The following is a 27,366-nucleotide window of genomic DNA, read 5'->3' on the forward strand; positions in this document are numbered from 1 at the left end:
GTTACATATGTAATCTGCTACTAGGGAGACTGTTACATATGTCATCTGCTACTAGGGAGACTGTTACATATGTCATCTGCTACTAGGGAGACTGTTACATATGTCATCTGCTACTAGGGAGACTGTTACATATGTCATCTGCTACTAGGGAGACTGTTACATATGTCATCTGCTACTAGGGAGACTGTTACATATGTAATCTGCTACTAGGGAGACTGTTACATATGTAATCTGCTACTAGGGAGACTGTTACATATGGTATCTAACAGAGAGATTACATATGTAATCTACTACTAGGGAGACTGTTACATATGTAATCTGCTACTAGGGAGACTGTTACATATGTAATCTGCTACTAGGGAGACTGTTACATATGTCATCTGCTACTAGGGAGACAGTTACATATGTAATCTGCTACTAGGGAGACTGTTACATATGTAATCTGCTACTAGGGAGACTGTTACATATGTAATCTGCTACTAGGGAGACTGTTACATATGTAATCTGCTACTAGGGAGACTGTTACATATGTAATCTGCTACTAGGGAGACTGTTACATATGTCATCTGCTACTAGGGAGACTGTTACATATGTCATCTGCTACTAGGGAGACTGTTACATATGTCATCTGCTACTAGGGAGACTGTTACATATGTCATCTGCTACTAGGGAGACTGTTACATATGTAATCTGCTACTAGGGAGACGGTTACATATGTCATCTGCTACTAGGGAGACTGTTACATATGTCATCTGCTACTAGGGAGACTGTTACATATGTCATCTGCTACTAGGGAGACTGTTACATATGTCATCTGCTACTAGGGAGACTGTTACATATGTAATCTGCTACTAGGGAGACTGTTACATATGTAATCTGCTACTAGGGAGACTGTTACATATGTCATCTGCTACTAGGGAGACTGTTACATATGTCATCTGCTACTAGGGAGACTGTTACATATGTCATCTGCTACTAGGGAGACTGTTACATATGTAATCTGCTACTAGGGAGACTGTTACATATGTAATCTGCTACTAGGGAGACTGTTACATATGTAATCTGCTACTAGGGAGACTGTTACATATGTAATCTGCTACTAGGGAGACAGTTACATATTGCATCTAACAGAGAGATGACATATGTAATCTGCTACTAGGGAGACTGTTACATATGTAATCTGCTACTAGGGAGACTGTTACATATGTAATCTGCTACTAGGGAGACTGTTACATATGTAATCTGCTACTAGGGAGACTGTTACATATGTCATCTGCTACTAGGGAGACTGTTACATATGTAATCTGCTACTAGGGAGACTGTTACATATGTAATCTGCTACTAGGGAGACTGTTACATATGTAATCTACTACTAGGGAGACTGTTACATATGTAATCTGCTACTAGGGAGACTGTTACATATGTAATCTGCTACTAGGGAGACTGTTACATATGTAATCTGCTACTAGGGAGACTGTTACATATGTAATCTGCTACTAGGGAGACTGTTACATATGTAATCTGCTACTAGGGAGACTGTTACATATGTAATCTGCTACTAGGGAGACTGTTACATATGTCATCTGCTACTAGGGAGACTGTTACATATGTCATCTGCTACTAGGGAGACTGTTACATATGTCATCTGCTACTAGGGAGACTGTTACATATGTCATCTGCTACTAGGGAGACTGTTACATATGTAATCTGCTACTAGGGAGACGGTTACATATGTCATCTGCTACTAGGGAGACTGTTACATATGTCATCTGCTACTAGGGAGACTGTTACATATGTCATCTGCTACTAGGGAGACTGTTACATATGTCATCTGCTACTAGGGAGACTGTTACATATGTAATCTGCTACTAGGGAGACTGTTACATATGTCATCTGCTACTAGGGAGACTGTTACATATGTCATCTGCTACTAGGGAGACTGTTACATATGTCATCTGCTACTAGGGAGACTGTTACATATGTCATCTGCTACTAGGGAGACTGTTACATATGTAATCTGCTACTAGGGAGACTGTTACATATGTAATCTGCTACTAGGGAGACTGTTACATATGTAATCTGCTACTAGGGAGACTGTTACATATGTAATCTGCTACTAGGGAGACTGTTACATATGTAATCTGCTACTAGGGAGACAGTTACATATTGCATCTAACAGAGAGATGACATATGTAATCTGCTACTAGGGAGACTGTTACATATGTAATCTGCTACTAGGGAGACTGTTACATATGTAATCTGCTACTAGGGAGACTGTTACATATGTAATCTGCTACTAGGGAGACTGTTACATATGTCATCTGCTACTAGGGAGACTGTTACATATGTAATCTGCTACTAGGGAGACTGTTACATATGTAATCTGCTACTAGGGAGACTGTTACATATGTAATCTACTACTAGGGAGACTGTTACATATGTAATCTGCTACTAGGGAGACTGTTACATATGTAATCTGCTACTAGGGAGACTGTTACATATGTCATCTGCTACTAGGGAGACAGTTACATATGTAATCTGCTACTAGGGAGACTGTTACATATGTCATCTGCTACTAGGGAGACTGTTACATATGTCATCTGCTACTAGGGAGACTGTTACATATGTAATCTGCTACTAGGGAGACTGTTACATATGTAATCTGCTACTAGGGAGACTGTTACATATGGTATCTAACAGAGAGATTACATATGTAATCTACTACTAGGGAGACTGTTACATATGTAATCTGCTACTAGGGAGACTGTTACATATGTAATCTGCTACTAGGGAGACTGTTACATATGTCATCTGCTACTAGGGAGACAGTTACATATGTAATCTGCTACTAGGGAGACTGTTACATATGTCATCTGCTACTAGGGAGACTGTTACATATGTCATCTGCTACTAGGGAGACTGTTACATATGTAATCTGCTACTAGGGAGACTGTTACATATGTAATCTGCTACTAGGGAGACTGTTACATATGGTATCTAACAGAGAGATTACATATGTAATCTACTACTAGGGAGACTGTTACATATGTAATCTGCTACTAGGGAGACTGTTACATATGTAATCTGCTACTAGGGAGACTGTTACATATGTCATCTGCTACTAGGGAGACAGTTACATATGTAATCTGCTACTAGGGAGACTGTTACATATGTAATCTGCTACTAGGGAGACTGTTACATATGTAATCTGCTACTAGGGAGACTGTTACATATGTAATCTAACAGAGAGATGACATATGTAATCTGCTACTAGGGAGACTGTTACATATGTAATCTGCTACTAGGGAGACTGTTACATATGTAATCTGCTACTAGGGAGACTGTTACATATGTAATCTGCTACTAGGGAGACTGTTACATATGTAATCTGCTACTAGGGAGACTGTTACATATGTAATCTGCTACTAGGGAGACTGTTACATATGTAATCTGCTACTAGGGAGACTGTTACATATGTAATCTGCTACTAGGGAGACTGTTACATATGTAATCTGCTACTAGGGAGACTGTTACATATGGTATCTAACAGAGAGATTACATATGTAATCTACTACTAGGGAGACTGTTACATATGTAATCTGCTACTAGGGAGACTGTTACATATGTAATCTGCTACTAGGGAGACTGTTACATATGTCATCTGCTACTAGGGAGACAGTTACATATGTAATCTGCTACTAGGGAGACTGTTACATATGTAATCTGCTACTAGGGAGACTGTTACATATGTAATCTGCTACTAGGGAGACTGTTACATATGTAATCTAACAGAGAGATGACATATGTAATCTGCTACTAGGGAGACTGTTACATATGTAATCTGCTACTAGGGAGACTGTTACATATGTAATCTGCTACTAGGGAGACTGTTACATATGTAATCTGCTACTAGGGAGACTGTTACATATGTAATCTGCTACTAGGGAGACTGTTACATATGTAATCTGCTACTAGGGAGACTGTTACATATGTAATCTGCTACTAGGGAGACTGTTACATATGTAATCTGCTACTAGGGAGACTGTTACATATGTAATCTGCTACTAGGGAGACTGTTACATATGTCATCTGCTACTAGGGAGACTGTTACATATGTCATCTGCTACTAGGGAGACTGTTACATATGTCATCTGCTACTAGGGAGACTGTTACATATGTCATCTGCTACTAGGGAGACTGTTACATATGTCATCTGCTACTAGGGAGACTGTTACATATGTCATCTGCTACTAGGGAGACTGTTACATATGTCATCTGCTACTAGGGAGACTGTTACATATGTAATCTGCTACTAGGGAGACGGGATCGGAAGCAGTTTAGGGTTTCTACCGTCATTGAGTTTGAAATGCTTGTTGTTTCGTCACAGAAGGGCCAAGCTAGGCCCTGTGACAGAGGGATGGAGAACAATGACTCTGAATATGTACACTGGTTTAGGGACATTTTCATTGCAGAGTTAGGCCTTATTACCATGGCCAGTTATGTTAAGTAGAGAACGGGAAGAAAAGTGATGCTGACTATTGAACCAGCGGTGTGGGATTTTAATATGGTCTGTTTTCAGGTTATTGCAGGATTGTCCTTGTTTCTTTTAATTTCTCCTCTCTCTCTCTCTCACTCAGATTGGGTGATCTGGGATGAAGTCTCATGAATTCCCTCATTGGAGCTGACATTAACAGTCAGCAGGAACAAGTGCATATTCTTCACAAGACAGAAACATCCCATCGTTTCCCCTCTACAACGTCCGTCTAACAGTCCCAGGGGACGTACGCACGCCATGGCCAGCCGGAGGAAGACCACGACCCCTTGTAGAGCTGATGCTGTTTTTCGAGGTGATGACATGATGGGGCAAGAGGATCCAGGTGAGATGGAGGTGGAGGTATCGGCGAATGACAAAAGCACAGTGGTGAATGGATCCACAGAGATGCTTCCTGGAGAGGACTGGAGCTCCGGGACAGAGCCTAGTGGTTCACGTCAGGAGTCGCTGGCCCCTCAGAAACCTAATGCGGTGGATTCAAGGCCTCAGAGGAAGCAGCAGGGAGGCTATGAATGCAAGTACTGTCCGTTCTCTACCCAGAACCTGAATGAGTTCAAGGAACACGTGGACTCCAATCACCCCAATGTCATTCTCAACCCGCTCTACCTGTGTGCTGTGTGCAACTTCAACACAAAGAAGTTTGACACCTTGACAGAGCACAACGAGAGGTGTCATCCGGGGGAGAGCAACTTCAAGTTCAAGAGAATCAAGCTGAACAATCAGACCATCCTAGAGCAGTCGATAGAAGGAGCGAGCAACGCTGTGGTCTGTGATTCAACCAACGGCATTCAGACAGGAGAAGACTTCGCCACTTTCCCCCTGAGCAAATCCACCACAGTGAAGATTAGTAAGCCAAAAACAGACAACAAACGGTTATTCACAGAAAGTCAACCGGACAGACTCGACCACGAGCTCCCCAGAAAGCAGATCGCCGCCGTGAATGTGACCGGGACCGTGATCATCCCAGAAGCGTCCCTAAAAGATGGCGTCTCTCATATCATGCCTTCTCTTCAGCGCCCGCCTAACTACAACTTAGTACCAAAAATCGCTGTCCCTTTGAACACCTCCAAGTACAACCCTTCACTGGACAGTAACATGACACTCATCACATCCTTCACCAAGTTCCCGTACCCGACCCAGGCGGAGCTGTCCTGGCTTACCGTTGCCTCCAAGCACCCCGAGGAACAGATCAAGGTGTGGTTCACCCTCCAGAGACTGAAGCAAGGCATCAGCTGGTCCCCTGAAGAGGTGGAAGAAGCTCGGAAGAAGATGTTCAACGGCACCATCCAGTCGGTCCCACAGACCACCTTCACCGTGCTGAGCGGCGCCCAGATGGCTCAGTCCACCAAAGGACAACAGTCTCTAGTTCAATCCGTCCCCTTCAACCTCCTGGGACAGACCAGTTATGTGTTGACGCCGGTTGCGAACGGCTCAGCTGTCAGTTGTTCTCCCATCACACTAACCATGGCAAACCAGGTCGTGCAGTCAGTCAAGCGACCCTTGGTAGCTCCAGTAGTGGCCGCTTCAGAGATCAAACGTCCCTCCATAATCCAGACGATTCAGGCACCTACATCTAGACTGGTGGCTTCGCCTAAACCTAGCTTCACTTCAGACGCTAATAAAACCCCGGACCAGATTGCTGTACTGAAAGCGAGTTACACCCAGTGCCAGTTCCCTGAAGAGGAGGAAGTGTACCGCCTCATTGAGTCCACCGGCCTCTCTAGAGGAGAAATCAAGAAGTGGTTCAGTGAGCAACGACTCCTCAATCACAAGGTGGCGCCACAGGTGATCAAGATTGAGCCCCAGGCATTGAAAGACAGTCAGCCCAAAAAGGCTGTGCCCACCCAGTTTCCTCTCCTGGAGAGGCTCAAAGGCAAATCCTCTGAGCAGCTCAAGATGCTAGAGGAGAGTTTTCAGAGGACCAGCTCCCCCACTGAAATTGACATTGACAACCTCGTTGTGGACACAAGGCTCTCCAAGACTGAGATCGACTGCTGGTTCTCAGAGCGCAGAGCACTGCGGGACAACTTGGAGCAAGCCCTGGCAAACTCCATGTGTCCGAAGAGCCTTGAGGAGCAACGAGGGATACTGAACAGTGTTTACGAACAGGACAGCAAAGTCCGGTGCTCACCTCTTCCCATCGTCACCACTTCCACCAGTCCTGAGCCCATCGACAGGAAATCCCTAGGGCTTCTCAAAGAGGTGTTCACCCAGACCCAGTGGCCGTCGCCAGAAGAGTACAGCCAGCTGGAGGGACAGACAGGTTTGTCTCGCACAGAGATTGTCCGCTGGTTCAAGGAAAACCGATCCGCCCTGAAGAACGGAACCTTGGACTGGATGGAACAGTTCCAGAAAGTCAACGGCAAAGCAGGACAGAACGGTCAGAGCTCGTCAGGCATCACCGAACGACCCCCAAGCAGCATTCTCCAGCAGCACTTCACGGAAGCCAAGACCACGCTGCTTTCAGCAGAGGACGCAGAGAAGCTTCCTTTGCAGTCGAAACTCATCAACCAGGACATAGTCCAGTGGTTTACCAGTAAGCTGGGCCAGAGTATGACAGACATCAGCAGGGGCAGGGACCAACATGGACAGGCCAACGTGGACAGAAGCAGATGGGTGAAGGTGACCATGGCTGTAGGGGACGAGACTAAAGGTGCTTTGGAGAACCAGAAGATCGGCTCGGAAGCAGAGGTGCTGATGGGAGACCAACCTGGTCGGGTGACTGGATGAGAAGAGCATGGTGAGTAGTCTATGATAAGCTACTGCAAGTTTACAATTCCTTTGATCATTAACACTGAAATGCATAATTATCTCGTCTTGATGCCTGTAAGTAACTCAGTCAAAAAATATGTCCCAGATGAAGGGGAATTGGTTATGTAGTAGTGATGGTTTTCCCTTTAACAGAGCGATGGCTAGCAACAATCTAGCAGCTGTGGCTTTGAACCACGCGGGATGCCTGTAATTTAGCCTTCAGAAAAACATCTTGGCAGGAAGAGGCTATTGAGATTATACACATGTGGTTATCACTGGGGATTTTCCCCCCCTGGTGAACAGAAAAGCACCTCTGATAGCCTGCTGTATGGGTATGTTAACTGCAGAATGATAGGTTAACAACGAAGGGTGTGGTCAGCCATCTGTATAACAAGTCTTGTGTTTTGACATTTTCCTTTGTTTCAGAGGATACTGAGTTTCTCAGGCAGAAGATTCTCAAGATTGTTGAATTCTGGAACCAATGATTTCCTACCTGGCCTGTGACATCAGCACAGTGGACAGTAGAGTCCACGCCAAACACCGACTGGCAAAGACCATTGAGTGCCAAAGCTGGACTTGATGCATTATTATTATTATTATTATTATTATTATTATTATCATTACACTTAATAAATAAAAAAAGGGCCCTTGTAAATATTTTTCTGTATTGCAAAAGCTTTGTAAACATTTTGGGGGTTGCTGGTTTTTACATTTCTAACAGGAGTCAATAACCCCTAAAAGAGGAATGTTTTGGTTTTTAATGACTGTGATGGAAATTGTAAACCAATTCATCAGTTGGTAATTCTTTTCTTTTTAACAAAACATTTAGTGACCGACAGCTGGTCATAGATGGCACTTATTTCAAGTGGATAGACTAGTAACACTTCTGATCTGATAACCAGTGTGTTCATCCATTTGGACTAAAGGGACTAGTGGTTCTCTACCAGACCATAGAATCACCTAGCCTGGGTTCCAGGAGTGGAATGATGGCACAAAACAGGTCTGCTACCCAGGCTAAGAATCACATACTTACATTACAATAACAGTTCTCCCTTCAGCATTCATGCTGAATGCTCCTGCTGCCTGAGACGACAGTCAGCCACAGAATGGACATTAATACATTTTTTAAAAACAAGAAAATGCACTGTACATGTTTTTTGTAGTTCAGTCTCATTTTTGAATTGCAGCGTCCGTTGCATCAGTGACTGGTCTTTTCTCGTGTTGGCTTTCTAGATATCCATAGATATCCTAGGTGTAGTTAGGCTCCATTTTTCAATGGCTCGCTCCTTCAGTTTCATGCTGCTTCTATTAGTGAATCATGTTCACACATGTATCTGGAATACTGTACTGCTACCAAGAATCTCTTTACTTCCTGGTTTGTTTTTTATTTATCCGTCTGCTGTAACTCAATAAAACACAACCAACTGAAGGATGTCTCTTGGTCCGTTGTGCAGTGGTCACTACTCAGAGAGATACTCAACCCTAAGGGCCCAGGGCCACTACTCAGAGATGCTCAACCCTAAGGGCCCAGGGTCACTACTCAGAGATGCTCAACCCTAAGGGCCCAGGGTCACTACTCAGAGAGATACTCAACCCTAAGGGCCCAGGGCCACTACTCAGAGATACTCAACCCTAAGGGCCCAGGGTCACTACTCAGAGAGATACTCAACCCTAAGGGCCCAGGGTCACTACTCAGAGATACTCAACCCTAAGGGCCCAGGGCCACTACTCAGAGATACTCAACCCTAAGGGCCCAGGGTCACTACTCAGAGATACTCAACCCTAAGGGCCCAGGGCCACTACTCAGAGATGCTCAACCCTAAAGGCCCAGGGCAGGGTCACTACTCAGAGAGATACTCAACCCTAAGGGCCCAGGGCCACTACTCAGAGATACTCAACCCTAAGGGCCCAGGGTCACTACTCAGAGATGCTCAACCCTAAAGGCCCAGGGCAGGGTCACTACTCAGAGAGATACTCAACCCTAAGGGCCCAGGGTCACTACTCAGAGATGCTCAACCCTAAGGGCCCAGGGTCACTACTCAGAGATGCTCAACCCTAAGGGCCCAGGGCAGGGTCACTACTCAGAGATGCTCAACCCTAAGGGCCCAGGGCTGGGTCACTACTCAGAGAGATACTCAACCCTAAGGGCCCAGGGCAGGGTCACTACTCAGAGATGCTCAACCCTAAGGGCCCAGGGCTGGGTCACTACTCAGAGATACTCAACCCTAAGGGCCCAGGGTCACTACTCAGATACTCAACCCTAAGGGCCCAGGGTCACTACTCAGAGAGATACTCAACCCTAAGGGCCCAGGGTCACTACTCAGAGATACTCAACCCTAAGGGCCCAGGGCAGGGTCACTACTCAGAGAGATGCTCAACCCTAAGGGCCCAGGGTCACTACTCAGAGAGATACTCAACCCTAAGGGCCCAGGGTCACTACTCAGAGATACTCAACCCTAAGGGCCCAGGGCAGGGTCACTACTCAGAGAGATGCTCAACCCTAAGGGCCCAGGGTCACTACTCAGAGAGATACTCAACCCTAAGGGCCCAGAGCTGGGTCACTACTCAGAGAGATACTCAACCCTAAGGGCCCAGGGTCACTACTCAGAGATACTCAACCCTAAGGGCCCCGTGTCACTACTCAGAGATACTCAACCCTAAGGGCCCAGGGTCACTACTCAGAGATACTCAACCCTAAGGGCCCCGTGTCACTACTCAGAGATACTCAACCCTAAGGGCCCAGAGCTGGGTCACTACTCAGAGAGATACTCAACCCTAAGGGCCCAGAGCTGGGTTTCTACTAAGCTAACATATGGAATAGTTTTTTAGATGGTCATGCTGAGGATCATTTAGTTATTTGGGGACCCCTGTATGTCTTATAAAATACTCATCAAAAGGAAGTATGTTTTTTAGATGGTCATGCTGAGGATCATTTAGTTATTTGGGGACCCCTGTATGTCTTATAAAATACTCATCAAAAGGAAGTATGTTTTTTAGATGGTCATGCTGAGGATCATTTAGTTATTTGGGGACCCCTGTATGTCTTATAAAATACTAATCAAAAGGAAGTATGTTTTTTAGATGGTCATGCTGAGGATCATTTAGTTATTTGGGGACCCCTGTATGTATTATAAAATACTAATCAAAAGGAAGTATGTTTTTTAGATGGTCATGCTGAGGATCATTTAGTTATTTGGGGACCCCTGTATGTCTTTATAAAATACTCATCAAAAGGAAGTATGTTTTTTAGATGGTCATGCTGAGGATCATTTAGTTATTTGAGGACCCCTGTATGTATTATAAAATACTCATCAAAAGGAAGTATGTTTTTTAGATGGTCATGCTGAGGATCATTTAGTTATTTGAGGACCCCTGTATGTCTTATAAAATACTCATCAAAAGGAAGTATGTTTTTTAGATGGTCATGCTGAGGATCATTTAGTTATTTGAGGACCCCTGTATGTCTTATAAAATACTCATCAAAAGGAAGTATGTTTTTTAGATGGTCATGCTGAGGATCATTTAGTTATTTGAGGACCCCTGTATGTATTATAAAATACTCATCAAAAGGAAGTATGTTTTTTAGATGGTCATGCTGAGGATCATTTAGTTATTTGGGGACCCCTGTATGTCTTATAAAATACTCATCAAAAGGAAGTATGTTTTTTAGATGGTCATGCTGAGGATCATTTAGTTATTTGAGGACCCCTGTATGTATTATAAAATACTCATCAAAAGGAAGTATGTTTTTTAGATGGTCATGCTGAGGATCATTTAGTTATTTGGGGACCCCTGTATGTCTTATAAAATACTCATCAAAAGGAAGTATGTTTTTTAGATGGTCATGCTGAGGATCATTTAGTTATTTGAGGACCCCTGTATGTATTATAAAATACTCATCAAAAGGAAGTATGTTTTTTAGATGGTCATGCTGAGGATCATTTAGTTATTTGGGGACCCCTGTATGTCTTATAAAATACTCATCAAAAGGAAGTATGTTTTTTAGATGGTCATGCTGAGGATCATTTAGTTATTTGGGGACCCCTGTATGTCTTATAAAATACTCATCAAAAGGAAGTATGTTTTTTAGATGGTCATGCTGAGGATCATTTAGTTATTTGGGGACCCCTGTATGTCTTATAAAATACTCATCAAAAGGAAGTATGTTTTGAAGTGTCTGGTCTATTTCTGGGAGATGTAAGTAAGCTCAGGGGGGGGAAAAAGGTTGAATTTGACTGTGGAACCTTTCCAGTCTGGTACCGTGACACTTGTGGTCGTAGAGCAAAATGGAGAACACCATTGTGTTTGTGAGTCATCTTTCCATAGACTGGTCGTATTAGTTTGTAGCCCAAACCTTTTGGACACTAAAGATATTTGTGAGAAACGATTTTTAGGATGTCTCCTGGTCTGACAAACACAGCTGCAGCTCTGCCACCTTCCACAGTAGATGTGCTGGATTGAGGACTGGCCCATGCAAAAACAAAAACAGACTGATTTTGGTGTTATGCTGATTAGATTAAGCGGACATGTCAATCAACTCTAGGGGAAATGCACACTGGGTAGACCAAATATTGAATTGCATCCCCTTTTGCCCTCAGAACAGCCTCAACTCTTCAGAGCATGGACTACAAGGTGTTGAAAGAGTTTCACAGGGATGCTGATCCACGTTGACTCCAAAGCTTCCCGCAGTCAAGTTGGCTGGATCATTCTTGATACACACGGGAAACTTGTGTGTGGAAAAACCCAGCAACGTTGCAATTCTTGTCACAAACCAGAGCGTACCCCGTTCAAAGGCGCTTACATTTTGCGTCTTGACCATTCACCCACAATCCTCCTCCAGCCGGTCTCCCCTTTATCTACACTGATTCAAGTGAATAACAAAGGATCATAGCTTTCACCTGGTCAGTCTGTCACAGTGTTGTGTTCTCAGTGTATATGGGCTGCCTTATTCTGCATTTCCCCCCCTTCCTGTGTCCTTTAACAATGTTTCGGTCCACAGACATGCACAGGATTTGATTTACTTCAGAACAACGTTCAAAGATTTTTTTTTATGCAACAAAAACTGAATTTGTTACGTTCTGTTTACTCAAGTACAAAATGGCATTGTACAAAAGTTAGAGAAGCAGACCCAGACAGAAAAAACACAATCATAAGATACTCAACTGAAAGACATCCTCTGGTATAAGGTCAAGGGTCACTGTACATGTGTGTCGGGGTCAATTCCATTGTAAAATCAAATTGTAATTTCAGTTAACTTGAATTGACCCTGGTGAATAACTAAATATTCATCCTCAAGACAAGAGTGCTGCTATTTAGCCTGGTTCATCTTCTGAATGGAAATCAAGTTGGCAACAAGCAAATCACTCAGTGTGAAAACAGTTGATACCCATTTCACACCAACTGGGGGTATTCATCAAATCTTGCAGTTTCATTTAATTACCATGTTGCAGAGCTAAATCAAAGGAGAAGAAACAGAACCATGACACTGCAGTTTGATATGGATCCAAAACATCTACTGGGACAGTCGGAGCACGAACTGTAGGCTTTTATCTCAAAATACAAACTGCATTGTTGTATCATTATACTACGTTGAAGATGACATTTTTCAATCCCCCACAACTTCGACCCTACTCCCCCATTCAAAACAGACAGACATTCAGTGTGGCGGTGTGATCATACAACCGCGTTGACCCGGGGGGGGGGGGGTAAACAAGAAATATTGTTTTGTGTTATTATATATGAGCCTCTATCTACACAGCCAGCGTGAGTGTTGCTGTTGCCCCGTGTTCTATTTAAGGAGCAAAGAGAATTCAGTCCTTAGTGCTTCGGCTGTTCTCTCCCAGAACAATGCTTTTCTAAATGGCCAAACCCACGCTCTGAAAAGGCTGGCTGCGGCAACACACTGGTTAGGAGGAGCCCTGTAATTACAGTGTAATCAGATATGGCATCTTGTGTAAAAGAGAGCACTGAAAGAATAACATGCTGATCATATCCACAGCTGAGACATCTCTTTTCTGAACAGTTCAAAGGAAGGGGAGTTGGATACAAAAACAATCTGCTTTCTTCTGTATAATTTGGGCATCGGCGGTAGTCTTGAGGAGTGGAGACAAGAGTCTTTGTCCTGCTACTCGGTAGGACAATCTCCTCAGTCGTCCCCTAGACGGAAGCCAGCTCCCCAGGCATGACGTCCTCCCATACCTCCTCCACCACCTCCTCCACCACCACCACCGGCCTCAGGAGCTGCAGGTCTCCTGCTGGGTGGCGCTCCAAACCCAGACACGCCCCCTCGTCTGTTGGGCAGGAAGCGGTACCTGTAGAGACAGAAGAAAGCACACTGTATTAACACAGACATGCATCTCTGAAATGTAGAATGAGGACAACAGGGCTGTGTTCAGCAGGAATGTTCATGTAGAAATATACTTGTGTAGAACAGACATGCATTACACATCTCTGTAGTATATGGAATCGTGTCACTTCTACCTGTCATGTTGCTTCAGGATTAAAGCAACATGACTGGGACACTAGACAGGCAGAGAAGCAGAGGAACTCACAGGAAGTCAGGTGTTGACAGGAAGGACCTGCCTCCCAGGTCCATGGGGTATTTAAACATCAGGAAGAAGTAGAGATGGCCCACCAGGTTCCCAATCAGTTCATTGACAACACTGGAGAGATGAGAACCACCAAGACATTGAGGATTTTACTAATGGCTTAGACATTTCTGTTATACATAAATTGTAGTTATAACATGTTGATTAAGTAATGGAACTACTTACGAGCCCCCAATAATGTAGTTGAATCCAAGGATGACCCAGGGTAGGTAACATGCTTTAAAGCGTGTCCCAAACCAGAAGGAGACTATGGTTTCTCTGTTCAGCTGAGCCCACACGTACAGGACGGACATTATCAACGGGATCATCAGGAGCTGGAAAACACAGCATCATTTGCATATTTTTAAAAGTCTAAATGTATTTGTCACATGCGCTGAATACAACAGGTGTAGTAGACCTTACAGTGAAATGCTGAATACAACAGGTGTAGTAGACCTTACAGTGAAATGCTGAATACAACAGGTGTAGTAGACCTTACAGTGAAATGCTGAATACAACAGGTGTAGTAGACCTTACAGTGAAATGCTGAATACAACAGGTGTAGTAGACCTTACAGTGAAATGCTGAATACAACAGGTGTAGTAGACCTTACAGTGAAATGCTGAATACAACAACCAACAATGCAGTTAAAAAAAATAGATAAAAGTAACATAATTATAGAGCAGCAGTAAAATAACGAGGTTATATACAGGGGGTACCGGTACAGAGTCAATGTGGAGACTATATACAGGGGGTACCGGTACAGAGTCAATGTGGAGACTATATACAGGGGGTACCGGTACAGAGTCAATGTGGAGACTATATACAGGGGGTACCGGTACAGAGTCAATGTGGAGACTATATACAGGGGGTACCGGTACAGAGTCAATGTGGAGGCTATATACAGGGGGTACCGGTACAGAGTCAATGTGGAGACTATATACAGGGGGTACCGGTACAGAGTCAATGGGGAGGCTATATACAGGGGGTACCGGTACAGAGTCAATGTGGAGGTTATATACAGGGGGTACCGGTACAGAGTCAATGTGGAGGTTATATACAGGGGGTACCGGTACAGAGTCAATGTGGAGGCTATATACAGGGGGTACCGGTACAGAGTCAATGTGGAGACTATATACAGGGGGTACCGGTACAGAGTCAATGTGGAGGCTATATACAGGGGGTACCGGTACAGAGTCAATGTGGAGGCTATATACAGGGGGTACCGGTACAGAGTCAATGTGGAGGCTATATACAGGGGGTACCGGTACAGAGTCAATGTGGAGGCTATATACAGGGGGTACCGGTACAGAGTCAATGTGGAGACTATATACAGGGGGTACCGGTACAGAGTCAATGTGCAGGCTATATACAGGGTGTTACGGTACAGAGTCAATGTAAACTTTCAGTCCCTCTAAACTTTCAGCTCATACAAGGAGAAGACTGATCAGAGATGCAGCCAAGAGGCCCATGATCACTCTGGATGAACTGCAGAGATCTACAGCTGAGGTGGGAGACTCTGTCCATAGGACAACAATCAGTCGTATATTGCACAAATCTGGCCTTTATGGAAGAGTGGCAAGAAGAAAGCCATTTCTTAAAGATATCCATAAAAAGTGTTGTTTAAAGTTTGCCACAAGCCACCTGGGAGACACACCAAACATGTGGAAGAAGGTGCTCTGGTCAGATGAAACCAAAATTTAACTTTTTGGCAACAATGCAAAACGGTATGTTTGGCGTAAAAGCAACACAGCTGAACACACCATCCCCACTGTCAAACATGGTGGTGGCAGCATCATGGTTTGGGCCCGCTTTTCTTCAGCAGGGACAGGGAAGATGGTTAAAATTGATGGGAAGATGGATGGAGCCAAATACAGGACCATTCTGGAAGAAAACCTGATGGAGTCTGCAAAAGACCTGAGACTGGGACGGAGATTTGTCTTCCAACAAGACAATGATCCAGAGTCAATGTGGAGGCTATATACAGGGGGTACCGGTACAGAGTCAATGTGGAGACTATATACAGGGGGTACCGGTACAGAGTCAATGTGGAGACTATATACAGGGGGTACCGGTACAGAGTCAATGTGGAGGCTATATACAGGGGGTACCGGTACAGAGTCAATGTGGAGACTATATACAGGGGGTACCGGTACAGAGTCAATGTGGAGACTATATACAGGGGGTACCGGTACAGAGTCAATGTGGAGACTATATACAGGGGGTACCGGTACAGAGTCAATGGGGAGGCTATATACAGGGGGTACCGGTACAGAGTCAATGTGGAGGTTATATACAGGGGGTACCGGTACAGAGTCAATGTGGAGGTTATATACAGGGGGTACCGGTACAGAGTCAATGTGGAGGCTATATACAGGGGGTACCGGTACAGAGTCAATGTGGAGACTATATACAGGGGGTACCGGTACAGAGTCAATGTGGAGGCTATATACAGGGGGTACCGGTACAGAGTCAATGTGGAGGCTATATACAGGGGGTACCGGTACAGAGTCAATGTGGAGGCTATATACAGGGGGTACCGGTACAGAGTCAATGTGGAGGCTATATACAGGGGGTACCGGTACAGAGTCAATGTGGAGACTATATACAGGGGGTACCGGTACAGAGTCAATGTGCAGGCTATATACAGGGTGTTACGGTACAGAGTCAATGTAAACTTTCAGTCCCTCTAAACTTTCAGCTCATACAAGGAGAAGACTGATCAGAGATGCAGCCAAGAGGCCCATGATCACTCTGGATGAACTGCAGAGATCTACAGCTGAGGTGGGAGACTCTGTCCATAGGACAACAATCAGTCGTATATTGCACAAATCTGGCCTTTATGGAAGAGTGGCAAGAAGAAAGCCATTTCTTAAAGATATCCATAAAAAGTGTTGTTTAAAGTTTGCCACAAGCCACCTGGGAGACACACCAAACATGTGGAAGAAGGTGCTCTGGTCAGATGAAACCAAAATTTAACTTTTTGGCAACAATGCAAAACGGTATGTTTGGCGTAAAAGCAACACAGCTGAACACACCATCCCCACTGTCAAACATGGTGGTGGCAGCATCATGGTTTGGGCCCGCTTTTCTTCAGCAGGGACAGGGAAGATGGTTAAAATTGATGGGAAGATGGATGGAGCCAAATACAGGACCATTCTGGAAGAAAACCTGATGGAGTCTGCAAAAGACCTGAGACTGGGACGGAGATTTGTCTTCCAACAAGACAATGATCCAGAGTCAATGTGGAGGCTATATACAGGGGGTACCGGTACAGAGTCAATGTGGAGGCTATATACAGGGGGTACCAGTACAGAGTCAATATGGAGGCTATATACATGGTGTTACGGTACAGAGTCAATGTGGAGGCTATATACAGGGGGTACCGGTACAGAGTCAATGTGGAGGCTATATACAGGGGGTACCGGTACAGAGTCAATGTGGAGGCTATATACAGGGGGTGCCGGTACAGAGTCAATGTGGAGGTTATATACAGGCTGTTACAGAGTCAATGTGGAGGCTATATACAGGGGGTACCGGTACAGAGTCAATGCGGAGGCTATATACAGGGGGTACCGGTACAGAGTCAATGTGGAGGCTATATACAGGGGGTACCGGTACAGAGTCAATGTGGAGGCTATATACAGGGGGTACCGGTACAGAGTCAATGTGGAGGCTATATACAGGGGGTACCGGTACAGAGTCAATGTGGAGGCTATATACAGGGGGTACCGGTACAGAGTCAATGTGGAGGCTATATACAGGGTGTTACGGTACAGAGTCAATGTAAACTTTCAGTCCCTCTAAACTTTCAGCTCATACAAGGAGAAGACTGATCAGAGATGCAGCCAAGAGGCCCATGATCACTCTGGATGAACTGCAGAGATCTACAGCTGAGGTGGGAGACTCTGTCCATAGGACAACAATCAGTCGTATATTGCACAAATCTGGCCTTTATGGAAGAGTGGCAAGAAGAAAGCCATTTCTTAAAGATATCCATAAAAAGTGTTGTTTAAAGTTTGCCACAAGCCACCTGGGAGACACACCAAACATGTGGAAGAAGGTGCTCTGGTCAGATGAAACCAAAATTTAACTTTTTGGCAACAATGCAAAACGGTATGTTTGGCGTAAAAGCAACACAGCTGAACACACCATCCCCACTGTCAAACATGGTGGTGGCAGCATCATGGTTTGGGCCCGCTTTTCTTCAGCAGGGACAGGGAAGATGGTTAAAATTGATGGGAAGATGGATGGAGCCAAATACAGGACCATTCTGGAAGAAAACCTGATGGAGTCTGCAAAAGACCTGAGACTGGGACGGAGATTTGTCTTCCAACAAGACAATGATCCAGAGTCAATGTGGAGGCTATATACAGGGGGTACCGGTACAGAGTCAATGTGGAGGCTATATACAGGGGGTACCAGTACAGAGTCAATATGGAGGCTATATACATGGTGTTACGGTACAGAGTCAATGTGGAGGCTATATACAGGGGGTACCGGTACAGAGTCAATGTGGAGGCTATATACAGGGGGTACCGGTACAGAGTCAATGTGGAGGCTATATACAGGGGGTGCCGGTACAGAGTCAATGTGGAGGTTATATACAGGCTGTTACAGAGTCAATGTGGAGGCTATATACAGGGGGTACCGGTACAGAGTCAATGCGGAGGCTATATACAGGGGGTACCGGTACAGAGTCAATGTGGAGGCTATATACAGGGGGTACCGGTACAGAGTCAATGTGGAGGCTATATACAGGGGGTACCGGTACAGAGTCAATGTGGAGGCTATATACAGGGGGTACCGGTACAGAGTCAATGTGTGGGGGCACCGGTTAATCGAGGTAATATGTATATGTAGGTAGAGGTAATAGTAGTTCTCAAATTTCATAAGAAGAGGGGACCAAAAACTCATTATATTAGCTTTATCTAATAATGTAGGTTATAGATACATCCTCTTTTACAAACCAACTGGCCAAGAGGCTGCAGCGACACAGCAGCACTGAAGCTGTAGATGTCATAGTTTTTATTGCCATGGTGACCACGGAAGTGTCCAGTTTGTTTACACTAGATGACAGTGGTTGTGATGACCTCTGGTAGATTTATGGTCAGTAGCACTGAGGCGGGACGACTAGCCTCTTAGCTGTCAGAGACTGATGACTTAGAGCTGTCTGAGGTAGTGTCCCAAATGGCACCCTATTCCCTATTTAGTGCACTACTTTTGACCAGACTGCACAATAAAGGGAATCGGATGACACAGCCCGATTGGCTCTGTGAAACAAGATACAGCAGACTAGACCAGTCTGATCATCCTACAGTAACTCCTCATCGTCATAAACTGAACCAGTCTGATCATCCTACAGTAACTCCCCATCGTAATAAACTGGACCAGTCTGATCATCCTACAGTAACTCCCCATCGTAATAAACTGGACCAGTCTGATCATCCGACCGACCGTAACTCCCCATCGTGATATACTGGACCAGTCTGATCATCCAACCGTAACTCCCCATCGTAATAAACTGGACTAGTCTGATCATCCAACCGTAACTCCCTATCGTGATAAACTGGACCAGTCTGATCATCCAACCGTAACTCCCCATCGTGATAAACTGGACCAGTCTGATCATCCAACCGTAACTCCCCATTGTGATAAACTGGACCAGTCTGATCATCCAACCGTAACTCCCCATTGTGATAAACTGGACCAGTCTGATCATCCAACCGTAACTCCCCATCGTGATAAACTGGACCAGTCTGATCATCCAACCGTAACTCCCCATCGTAATAAACTGGACCAGTCTGATCATCCAACCGTAACTCCCTATCGTGATAAACTGGACCAGTCTGATCATCCAACCGTAACTCCCCATCGTGATAAACTGGACCAGTCTGATCATCCAACCGTAACTCCCCATCGTAATAAACTGGACCAGTCTGATCATCCTACAGTAACTCCCCATCGTGATAAACTGGACCAGTCTGATCATCTGACCTTCTCAATGAACCTAGTTTACATGGTGTTCTACAGATTAAAGGGACAATCCACTCAGACTACAGTATGTGTTGGTATTGGTCCAAAAGTCCTCTATTGATTCAGTCCCAATGTGTTTTGCGTGTCAGCAGTCAAGTTGTTTTGCATCATCATGATGCTGTGGCCAGTGACACTTTGCTTCTAGAAAGTCCATTATCTTGAACATGATGCTGTGGCCAGTGACACTTTGCTTCTAGAAAGTCCATTATCTTGAACATGATGCTGTGGCCAGTGACACTTTGCTTCTAGAAAGTCCATTATCTTGAACATGTGATTGCTGACATGCAAAACATATTGGGACTGTATCAACAATGGACTAATGGAAAATAATACCAAAAGATAGTTTGAGTGGATTTTCCATACACACACACACATATATATATATATATATATAGCTAATAAAACCTTGCCTATCCTTGACAGGTGCCGTAGGGATGGGCTGACAGCCTTTAATTAATGCAGGGTTGTGGGTTGTGTCTTGGTAAATGAAAAAGGCAACAGGTCTTAATTCTTCTAAAGGACAGAGAGAGAATAGAAGGAACCTACCTGCATGTCCATCATTAAGCCGGTTATCTACACAAGCAATGTCAAGGAAACCTGCATTCACATGTTGAATCAAACTCCATTTGTCTAGTTGTATATAAACAGGCCACATACCCTGACCTTCATTTCCCTTCTAGTTACCCTGACCTTCATTTCCCTTTAGTTACCCTGACCTCTAGTTACCCTGACCTTCATTTCCCTTCTAGTTACCCTGACCTCTAGTTACCCTGACCTTCATTTCCCTTCTAGTTACCCTGACCTCTAGTTACCCTGACCTTCATTTCCCTTCTAGTTACCCTGACCTTCATTTCCCTTCTAGTTACCCTGACCTTCATTTCCCCTGAATTTCATTTCCCTTCTAGTTACCCCGGCCTTCATTTCCCTTCTAGTTACCCAAAAGGAAAAGCAGTGGAACAGATGACTTGACAACAGAACTATTGTGTCTGTTCTGTCATGGAGCATAGAGGAGCTTAATGATCCATTCCAGCTGTACTGAGGTTCTGGAACCACAACACAGTAACTGAGGCAGCATGGGCAGAAAGACAGAGGCTGTATTTCAACCAGATCTTTCACGTGAGTAGTGTTGTCCATCCATATGACCTGCTTTAACCACATGGCTGTACAGACTGTAGCTAGGCCACTAGCAGGCAGGAGGTTTGGCTGTCCAGAGAAACAGAGACTGGTTTGGCTGTCCAGAGAAACAGAGACTGGTTTGGCTGTCCAGAGAAACAGATTATAGCTAGGCCACTGGAAAGGGGCTGAACTGTTGCTTGGCAGCTTAACAGGCAGGGGGCGGCTCTAATAATACATACTATAACAAGGCCTGGACTCAGGAGAGGCAAAAACAATGTGAAATCATGGCAAAAAACATGAAAAACTATTAGCCTACCTTTAACAATGGACAAAACAGCATAACGTCGCTGTCTGATGAAAACCTTGTAACTCCAATTGTGCAAATATATATTTTTTTATATTACCGCTTTAAATGAACTCCCCTCAATGTTCTCTGAACATTTCATGACTCAAGGACACAAAACATTTATTCAAAATAAATGGTATGTTCCAATTCCTGAAAAGTTTCTGTTTTGAAGGTTTTCAGACGGAGACGATAAGTTACATGTATGAAGAGGTTTTCAGACAGAGACGATGAGTTACATGTATGAAGAGGTTTTCAGACAGAGACGATGAGTTAAATGTATGAAGAGGTTTTAGGACAGAGACGATGAGTTAAATGTATGAAGAGGTTTTAGGACAGAGACGATAAGTTAAATGTATGAAGAGGTTTTAGGACAGAGACGATAAGTTACATGTATGAAGAGGTTTTCAGACAGAGACGATGAGTTAAATGTATGAAGAGGTTCAGACAGAGACGATGAGTTAAATGTATGAAGAGGTTTTAGGACAGAGACGATAAGGTAATGTATGAAGAGGTTTTAGGACAGAGACGATGAGTTAAATGTATGAAGAGGTTTTCAGACAGAGACGATGAGTTAAATGTATGAAGAGGTTTTCAGACAGAGACGATGAGTTAAATGTATGAAGAGGTTTTCAGACAGAGACGATGAGTTAAATGTATGAAGAGGTTTTAGGACAGAGACGATAAGTTAAATGTATGAAGAGGTTTTAGGACAGAGACGATAAGTTACATGTATGAAGAGGTTTTCAGACAGAGACGATGAGTTAAATGTATGAAGAGGTTCAGACAGAGACGATGAGTTAAATGTATGAAGAGGTTTTAGGACAGAGACGATAAGGTAATGTATGAAGAGGTTTTAGGACAGAGACGATAAGTTAAATGTATGAAGAGGTTTTAGGACAGAGACGATGAGTTAAATGTATGAAGAGGTTTTCAGACAGAGACGATGAGTTAAATGTATGAAGAGGTTTTCAGACAGAGACGATGAGTTAAATGTATGAAGAGGTTTTCAGACAGAGACGATGAGTTAAATGTATGAAGAGGTTTTCAGACAGAGATGATGAGTTAAATGTATGAAGAGGTTTTCAGACAGAGATGATAAGGTAAATGGCTAATTGATTTACTAGGACTGATAATGTTGTCAGCTGCATAACAGATGAAGGCATCATATTGATAAGCAGGTAAAGGATACAACGATGCAGAGCCAGTTGAAGAGCAGCATGAACACAAAGTCAGCCGGACGCCCATCAAACGCCCCTGGAAGAGATGTATAAGAGAGAAGAGATAGAGAGAGGAGATATAAGAGGGAGAGGGAGAGAGAGGAGATATGAGAGGGAGAGAGGACAGAGGGGGAGTGAGAGGAGATATGAGAGGGAGAGAGAGGAGATATGAGAGGGAGAGAGAGGAGATATGAGAGGGAGAGAGGATAGAGGGGGAGTGAGAGGAGATAGAGGGGGAGTGAGAGGAGATATGAGAGGGAGAGGATAGAGGGAGAGAGGATAGAGAGGGAGAGAGAGGAGATATGAGAGGAAGAGAGAGGAGATATGAGAGGGAGAGAGAGGAGATATGAGAGGGAGAGGACAGAGGGGGAGAGAGGAGATATGAGAGAGGGAGAGAGAGGATATGAGAGAGGGAGAGAGAGGAGATATGAGAGGGAGAGGACAGGGGGGGAGAGAGGATAGAGAGGAGATATGAGAGAAACACTTGTTTGTTTATTTCACGTGCTGTGGCAACGTAAACATGTTTCCCATGCCAATAAATCCCCTTTGAAATGAAATTGAGAGAGATTTATTTGAGCGGCAGGCAATAGGTGTCATCACATTTTTTTTTTTAAATACTGTACATACAGACCTTACACCACAATTCTTTAATAATATTCTAATTGCCTAACCCCACCATGATCACAAGATTAAAAAAAAAAAATCTCTGTGAGTAGTGAACGACATGGTCTGCTACCTCCTACCGTCGTAGTGTTGTGTAACAGATCAGATGTATAATGGAGCCTGACTAACGATAAGAAGTGATCGGTGAGGCCTGGGATGGTCTAGCTGTCTAACCCGCTTCCTCTGGAGCGCATCTACCATGTACCGCTGTCAGCATGGGTTCCAGTCCAGCCCACTGCTTCCTCTGGAGCACATCTACCATGTACCACTGTCAGCATGGGTTCCAGTCCAGCCCACTGCTTCCTCTGGAGCACATCTACCATGTACTGCTGTCAGCATGGGTTCCAGTCCAGCCCACTGCCTCCTCTGGAGCACATCTACCATGTACTGCTGTCAGCATGGGTTCCAGTCCAGCCCACTGCTTCCTCTGGAGCTCATCTACCATGTACTGCTGTCAGCATGGGTTCCAGTCCAGCCCACTGCTTCCTCTGGAGCACATCTACCATGTACCGCTGTCAGCATGGGTTCCAGTCCAGCACACTGCTTCCTCTGGAGCACATCTACCATGTACCGCTGTCAGCATGGGTTCCAGTCCAGCCCACTGCTTCCTCTGGAGCACATCTACCATGTACTGCTGTGAGCATGGGTTCCAGTCCAGCCCACTGCTTCCTCTGGAGCACATCTACCATGTACCGCTGTCAGCATGGGTTCCAGTCCAGCCCACTGCTTCCTCTGGAGCACATCTACCATGTACCGCTGTCAGCATGGGTTCCAGTCCAGCCCACTGCTTCCTCTGGAGCTCATCTACCATGTACCGCTGTCAGCATGGGTTCCAGTCCAGCCCACTGCTCTTTAAGCCTGCTCTCTCGTACCTTTCACCTCCATCTAGCCCATAAACATACAACATGCTTGTCTATATAAAAAAAAGTGATGCCTATTGGGCTGCTCATAGTTTGGTGCCTGATGGAGGGGCCTCTTCCACAGGACAGGCCTCTTCCACAGGACAGGCCTCTTCCACAGGACAGGCCTCTTCCACAGGACAGGCCTCTTCCACAGGACAGGCCTCTTCCACAGGACAGGCCTCTTCCACAGGACAGGCCTCTTCCACAGGACAGGCCTCTTCCACAGGACAGGCTCAACGTGTATTATGGTGCCTGATGGCAGGGCCTCTTCCACAGGACAGGCTCAATGTGTATTATGGTGCCTGATGGCAGGGCCTCTTCCACAGGACAGGCTCAACGTGTATTATTTACCCTCAGACCTAACTGCAAATGAGAGCTGGCAGACTGTCAGCCTAGCTAGCCTGTGACCTGTTGTGAACCCACCTTCTGTGACCTGGCATGAACCCACCTTTCTCCAGCCTCTGTGACCTGGCGTGAACCCACCTGTGACCTGTTGTGAACCCACCTTCTGTGACCTGGCATGAACCCACCTGTCTCCAGCCTCTGTGACCTGGTGTGAACCCACCTGTCTCCAGCGCGGTAGAGTACTGTGTGAACCCACCTGTCTCCAGCCTGGTAGAGTACTGTGTGAACCCACCTGTCTCCAGCCTGGTAGAGTACTATGTGAACCCACCTGTCTCCAGCCTGGTAGAGTACTATGTGAACCCACCTGTCTCCAGCCTGGTAGAGTACTATGTGAACCCACCTGTCTCCAGCCTGGTAGAGTACTGGTAGAGGAAATAAAGATTGACTAGGTAGAGGAAGCCTGTTCCAGGGCCCACAGGGAAGTATAGGGTGGAGGTGATTGGTCTCCATACCTGTAGAGAGAGAAAGAGAGATATCATAGAGTCGGTTAGCATTTAGGTAGGTCAGGGCAGTAACTGGTAGTGTGTGTGTGTGGGGGGGGGGGGGCAGTAACTGGTGTGGGGGGGAGCTTGGCAGGCCCTCCACAGCTAAACACTTTATTCTCATGTGATGTAATGGGGCACCAGATCACAGTGACAAAATGTGAACTCAACTGTCACATTCACTGGTTGATGTAAACACACGAGGGTATTCAGGATACCATACACATATTGTGATACCAGGAAAACCCAAAGCAGACTAAACTCTATGGTTCTTTAAAGCCTGCCTGTATGTAACGGTCTATGATATAAGCCTAGTTGGGAGAAAAAGACTAATGTGACTGTTGACAACAGAAGGCTGTGTGTTTAAAACTTTAGAATGTTTTTATTTCTCAACAAATGAAGTCTGCTTCATGTTTTGTGGCCACGATACTTCCAAGTATTGCAATACTGGTATCGTGAGAACCCTAAAACATACACCCTGGGCAATCTGACCGGGTTGGGGCACTGCACTGGTTTACACAAAAACCCCAATGGAACAACAGCCCAGACTGCCCAGCACAGGTGTGCCAGCTGTGGCCTCGCCAATGGAAACCTACTCTGCCTTCAGATAACAACCAGTAGTCAGCTGAGCTGTCAGGCCTGAGAACCGATACTGTCCACCCTGTATGTGTTCGTGGTGGGAAATAACCCAATTATCATACTTGAGTAAAAAATAAAAAAGATACCTTAATAGAAAATGACTCAAGTAAAAGTCACCCCAAAAAAATACTACTTGAGTAAAAGTATTTGGTTTTAAATATAATTAAGTTTCAAAAGTAAAAGTATTAATAAATTAAAAGATCTTATATTAAAGAAAACAAGATGTTTTGAATATTTTTTTTAATATGTTTTTAAGGATAGCCCAAGGCACACTACAACACGCAGACATCGCTTACAAACTAAACATGTGTGTTTAGTGAGTCCGCCAGATCAGAGGCAGTAGGGATGATCTCTTGATAAGTGAGTGAATTGGCCCACTTTCCTGTCCTGCTAAGCATTTGAAAATATAACAAGTACTTTTGGGTGTCAGGGAAAATGTATGGAGTAAAAAGTACATGATTTTCTTTAGGAATGTAGTGAAGTAAAACTAAAAGTTGTCAAAAATATAAATAGTGAAGTAAAGTCCAGATACCTAAAAAAATGTAATAATAATTGTGGTACTTTCAAGCATTTTTACTTGAAAACTTTACACCACTCTGTGTGCGTGTGTGTGTGTGTGTGTGAACCCACTTCATAGAGATGGGGTCCAGTAACAAAAGAAGGGTCGAGTGTCACGTTGTGACGCCACCGGTCAGAAGACTATGATGAAACCCTTGCTTGAGAGTCATGACGACTACTGTACGTAATGTGGGAGGTGCCAGTTATGATGAGGATGTCCAAAGGTGGATGTGATAGCACCACCTGTTGGAATTGCATTGACATTATTTTTGGTCAAACCTCACTCAACCAAACCTATAACAAATCCAGGAATATCAAATATTTGTGAGATATTCACCAAACCTTTCTAAATAATCATGTAGTTCATTTCTATTGAAAATGCTGCTATCCTATCACTGAACTAGCGTCTTCATGCATCCCGGAAGTCCAACCTGTTCGTTTTGTGATTGGACTGAATTCACACCCCTCGTACAATCCAAGGCCTGCTAGCCTTGATGCTAGGCTATCATAGCAACACAGCAAATTGTAGCACACAAAAACAACCCCACTGCCCATAACTTACCTGAAATTTGTGAAAGAAGTTCTCTGGCCATAAGACGAGGTACATGGGACTGATTAGTCCCAGTTTACCTATCAAGGGAACCGCAATCGACCCAGCAAACCAGTACCGGGTGATGAACGGGATTGTTTTGAACCAGTCCCCGATATCTGACATCTTTCCATACGATCTTGCCAAAACGAACACAGTCAACGAATTGCCTAAAGGCAAACGAACAGTCCCAAAGTCCTGTGGCGACTGACGATACCCCTTGTGTTATAATTCCCTTTCGATGACAACAATTATTCACGAAGGTTTGGTTCCTCAGTCAAGTTTTCATGACGTGGCTTCTTATTATACCTCAATCTTCTCGCGACTAGCTCTTGAACTGCTCACTTCCTGTCAAATTTGCACAGCAGTCCTTGCTATCTGGGATCCTTCGGACGTCACAACTCTGACGTTACCCCATTGAAGCTGACATTTTTTATGATTTACACTGAACAAAAATATAAACACAACATGCAACAATTTCTAAGATTGCACTGAGTTTCAGTTCATATACGGAAATCAGTCA

At 44.6% G+C, this 27,366-nt stretch overlaps 2 protein-coding genes across 3 annotated transcripts in view; one reads left to right on the forward strand and one right to left on the reverse strand.

Moving 5' to 3' along the window:
* Positions 1-8,732, forward strand: part of LOC110506140 (zinc fingers and homeoboxes protein 2) — a 28,887-nt gene extending 20,155 nt beyond the window's left edge. Inside the window, exons 2-4 of one of the 2 annotated variants that reach the window (XR_005034658.1) lie at positions 4,638-7,292; positions 7,457-7,635; positions 7,730-8,732. Coding sequence is in view for 1 of the 2 variants with exons in the window: in XM_036935645.1 (XP_036791540.1) it covers positions 4,793-7,282 (2,490 nt within the window). In the remaining variant the exon portion in view is untranslated. The remainder of the gene's footprint in view (positions 1-4,637; positions 7,293-7,456; positions 7,636-7,729) is intronic. The other variant, XM_036935645.1, reaches the window with a different exon arrangement.
* Positions 8,733-12,332: 3,600 nt separating this feature from the next.
* Positions 12,333-27,205, reverse strand: derl1 (derlin 1). The gene is made up of 7 exons (XM_036935651.1): positions 26,817-27,205; positions 24,916-25,027; positions 22,578-22,642; positions 20,473-20,499; positions 14,077-14,225; positions 13,855-13,965; positions 12,333-13,614 (listed from the first exon to the last, which is right to left on the reverse strand). Exons 1-7 carry the CDS (start codon positions 26,967-26,969, stop codon positions 13,449-13,451), a joined length of 783 nt encoding a protein of 260 aa, XP_036791546.1. The 5' UTR covers positions 26,970-27,205; the 3' UTR covers positions 12,333-13,448.
* Positions 27,206-27,366: the final 161 nt, after the last annotated feature.

The sequence above is a fragment of the Oncorhynchus mykiss genome, chromosome 2 (genome assembly GCF_013265735.2).
Source record: "Oncorhynchus mykiss isolate Arlee chromosome 2, USDA_OmykA_1.1, whole genome shotgun sequence".
Taxonomy (NCBI): domain Eukaryota; kingdom Metazoa; phylum Chordata; class Actinopteri; order Salmoniformes; family Salmonidae; genus Oncorhynchus; species Oncorhynchus mykiss.

Coding starts and splice junctions, on each gene's coding strand:
- derl1 (XM_036935651.1), bottom strand. CDS start 26,969: ATGTCAGATATCGGGGACTGGTTCAAAACAATCCCGTTCATCACCCGG. Junction 20,500..22,577: donor TCAACTGGCTCTGCATCGTT/GTATCCTTTACC, acceptor TTGCTTGTGTAG/ATAACCGGCTTAATGATGGA. Junction 13,966..14,076: donor AACTACATTATTGGGGGCTC/GTAAGTAGTTCC, acceptor TCATCTCTCCAG/TGTTGTCAATGAACTGATTG.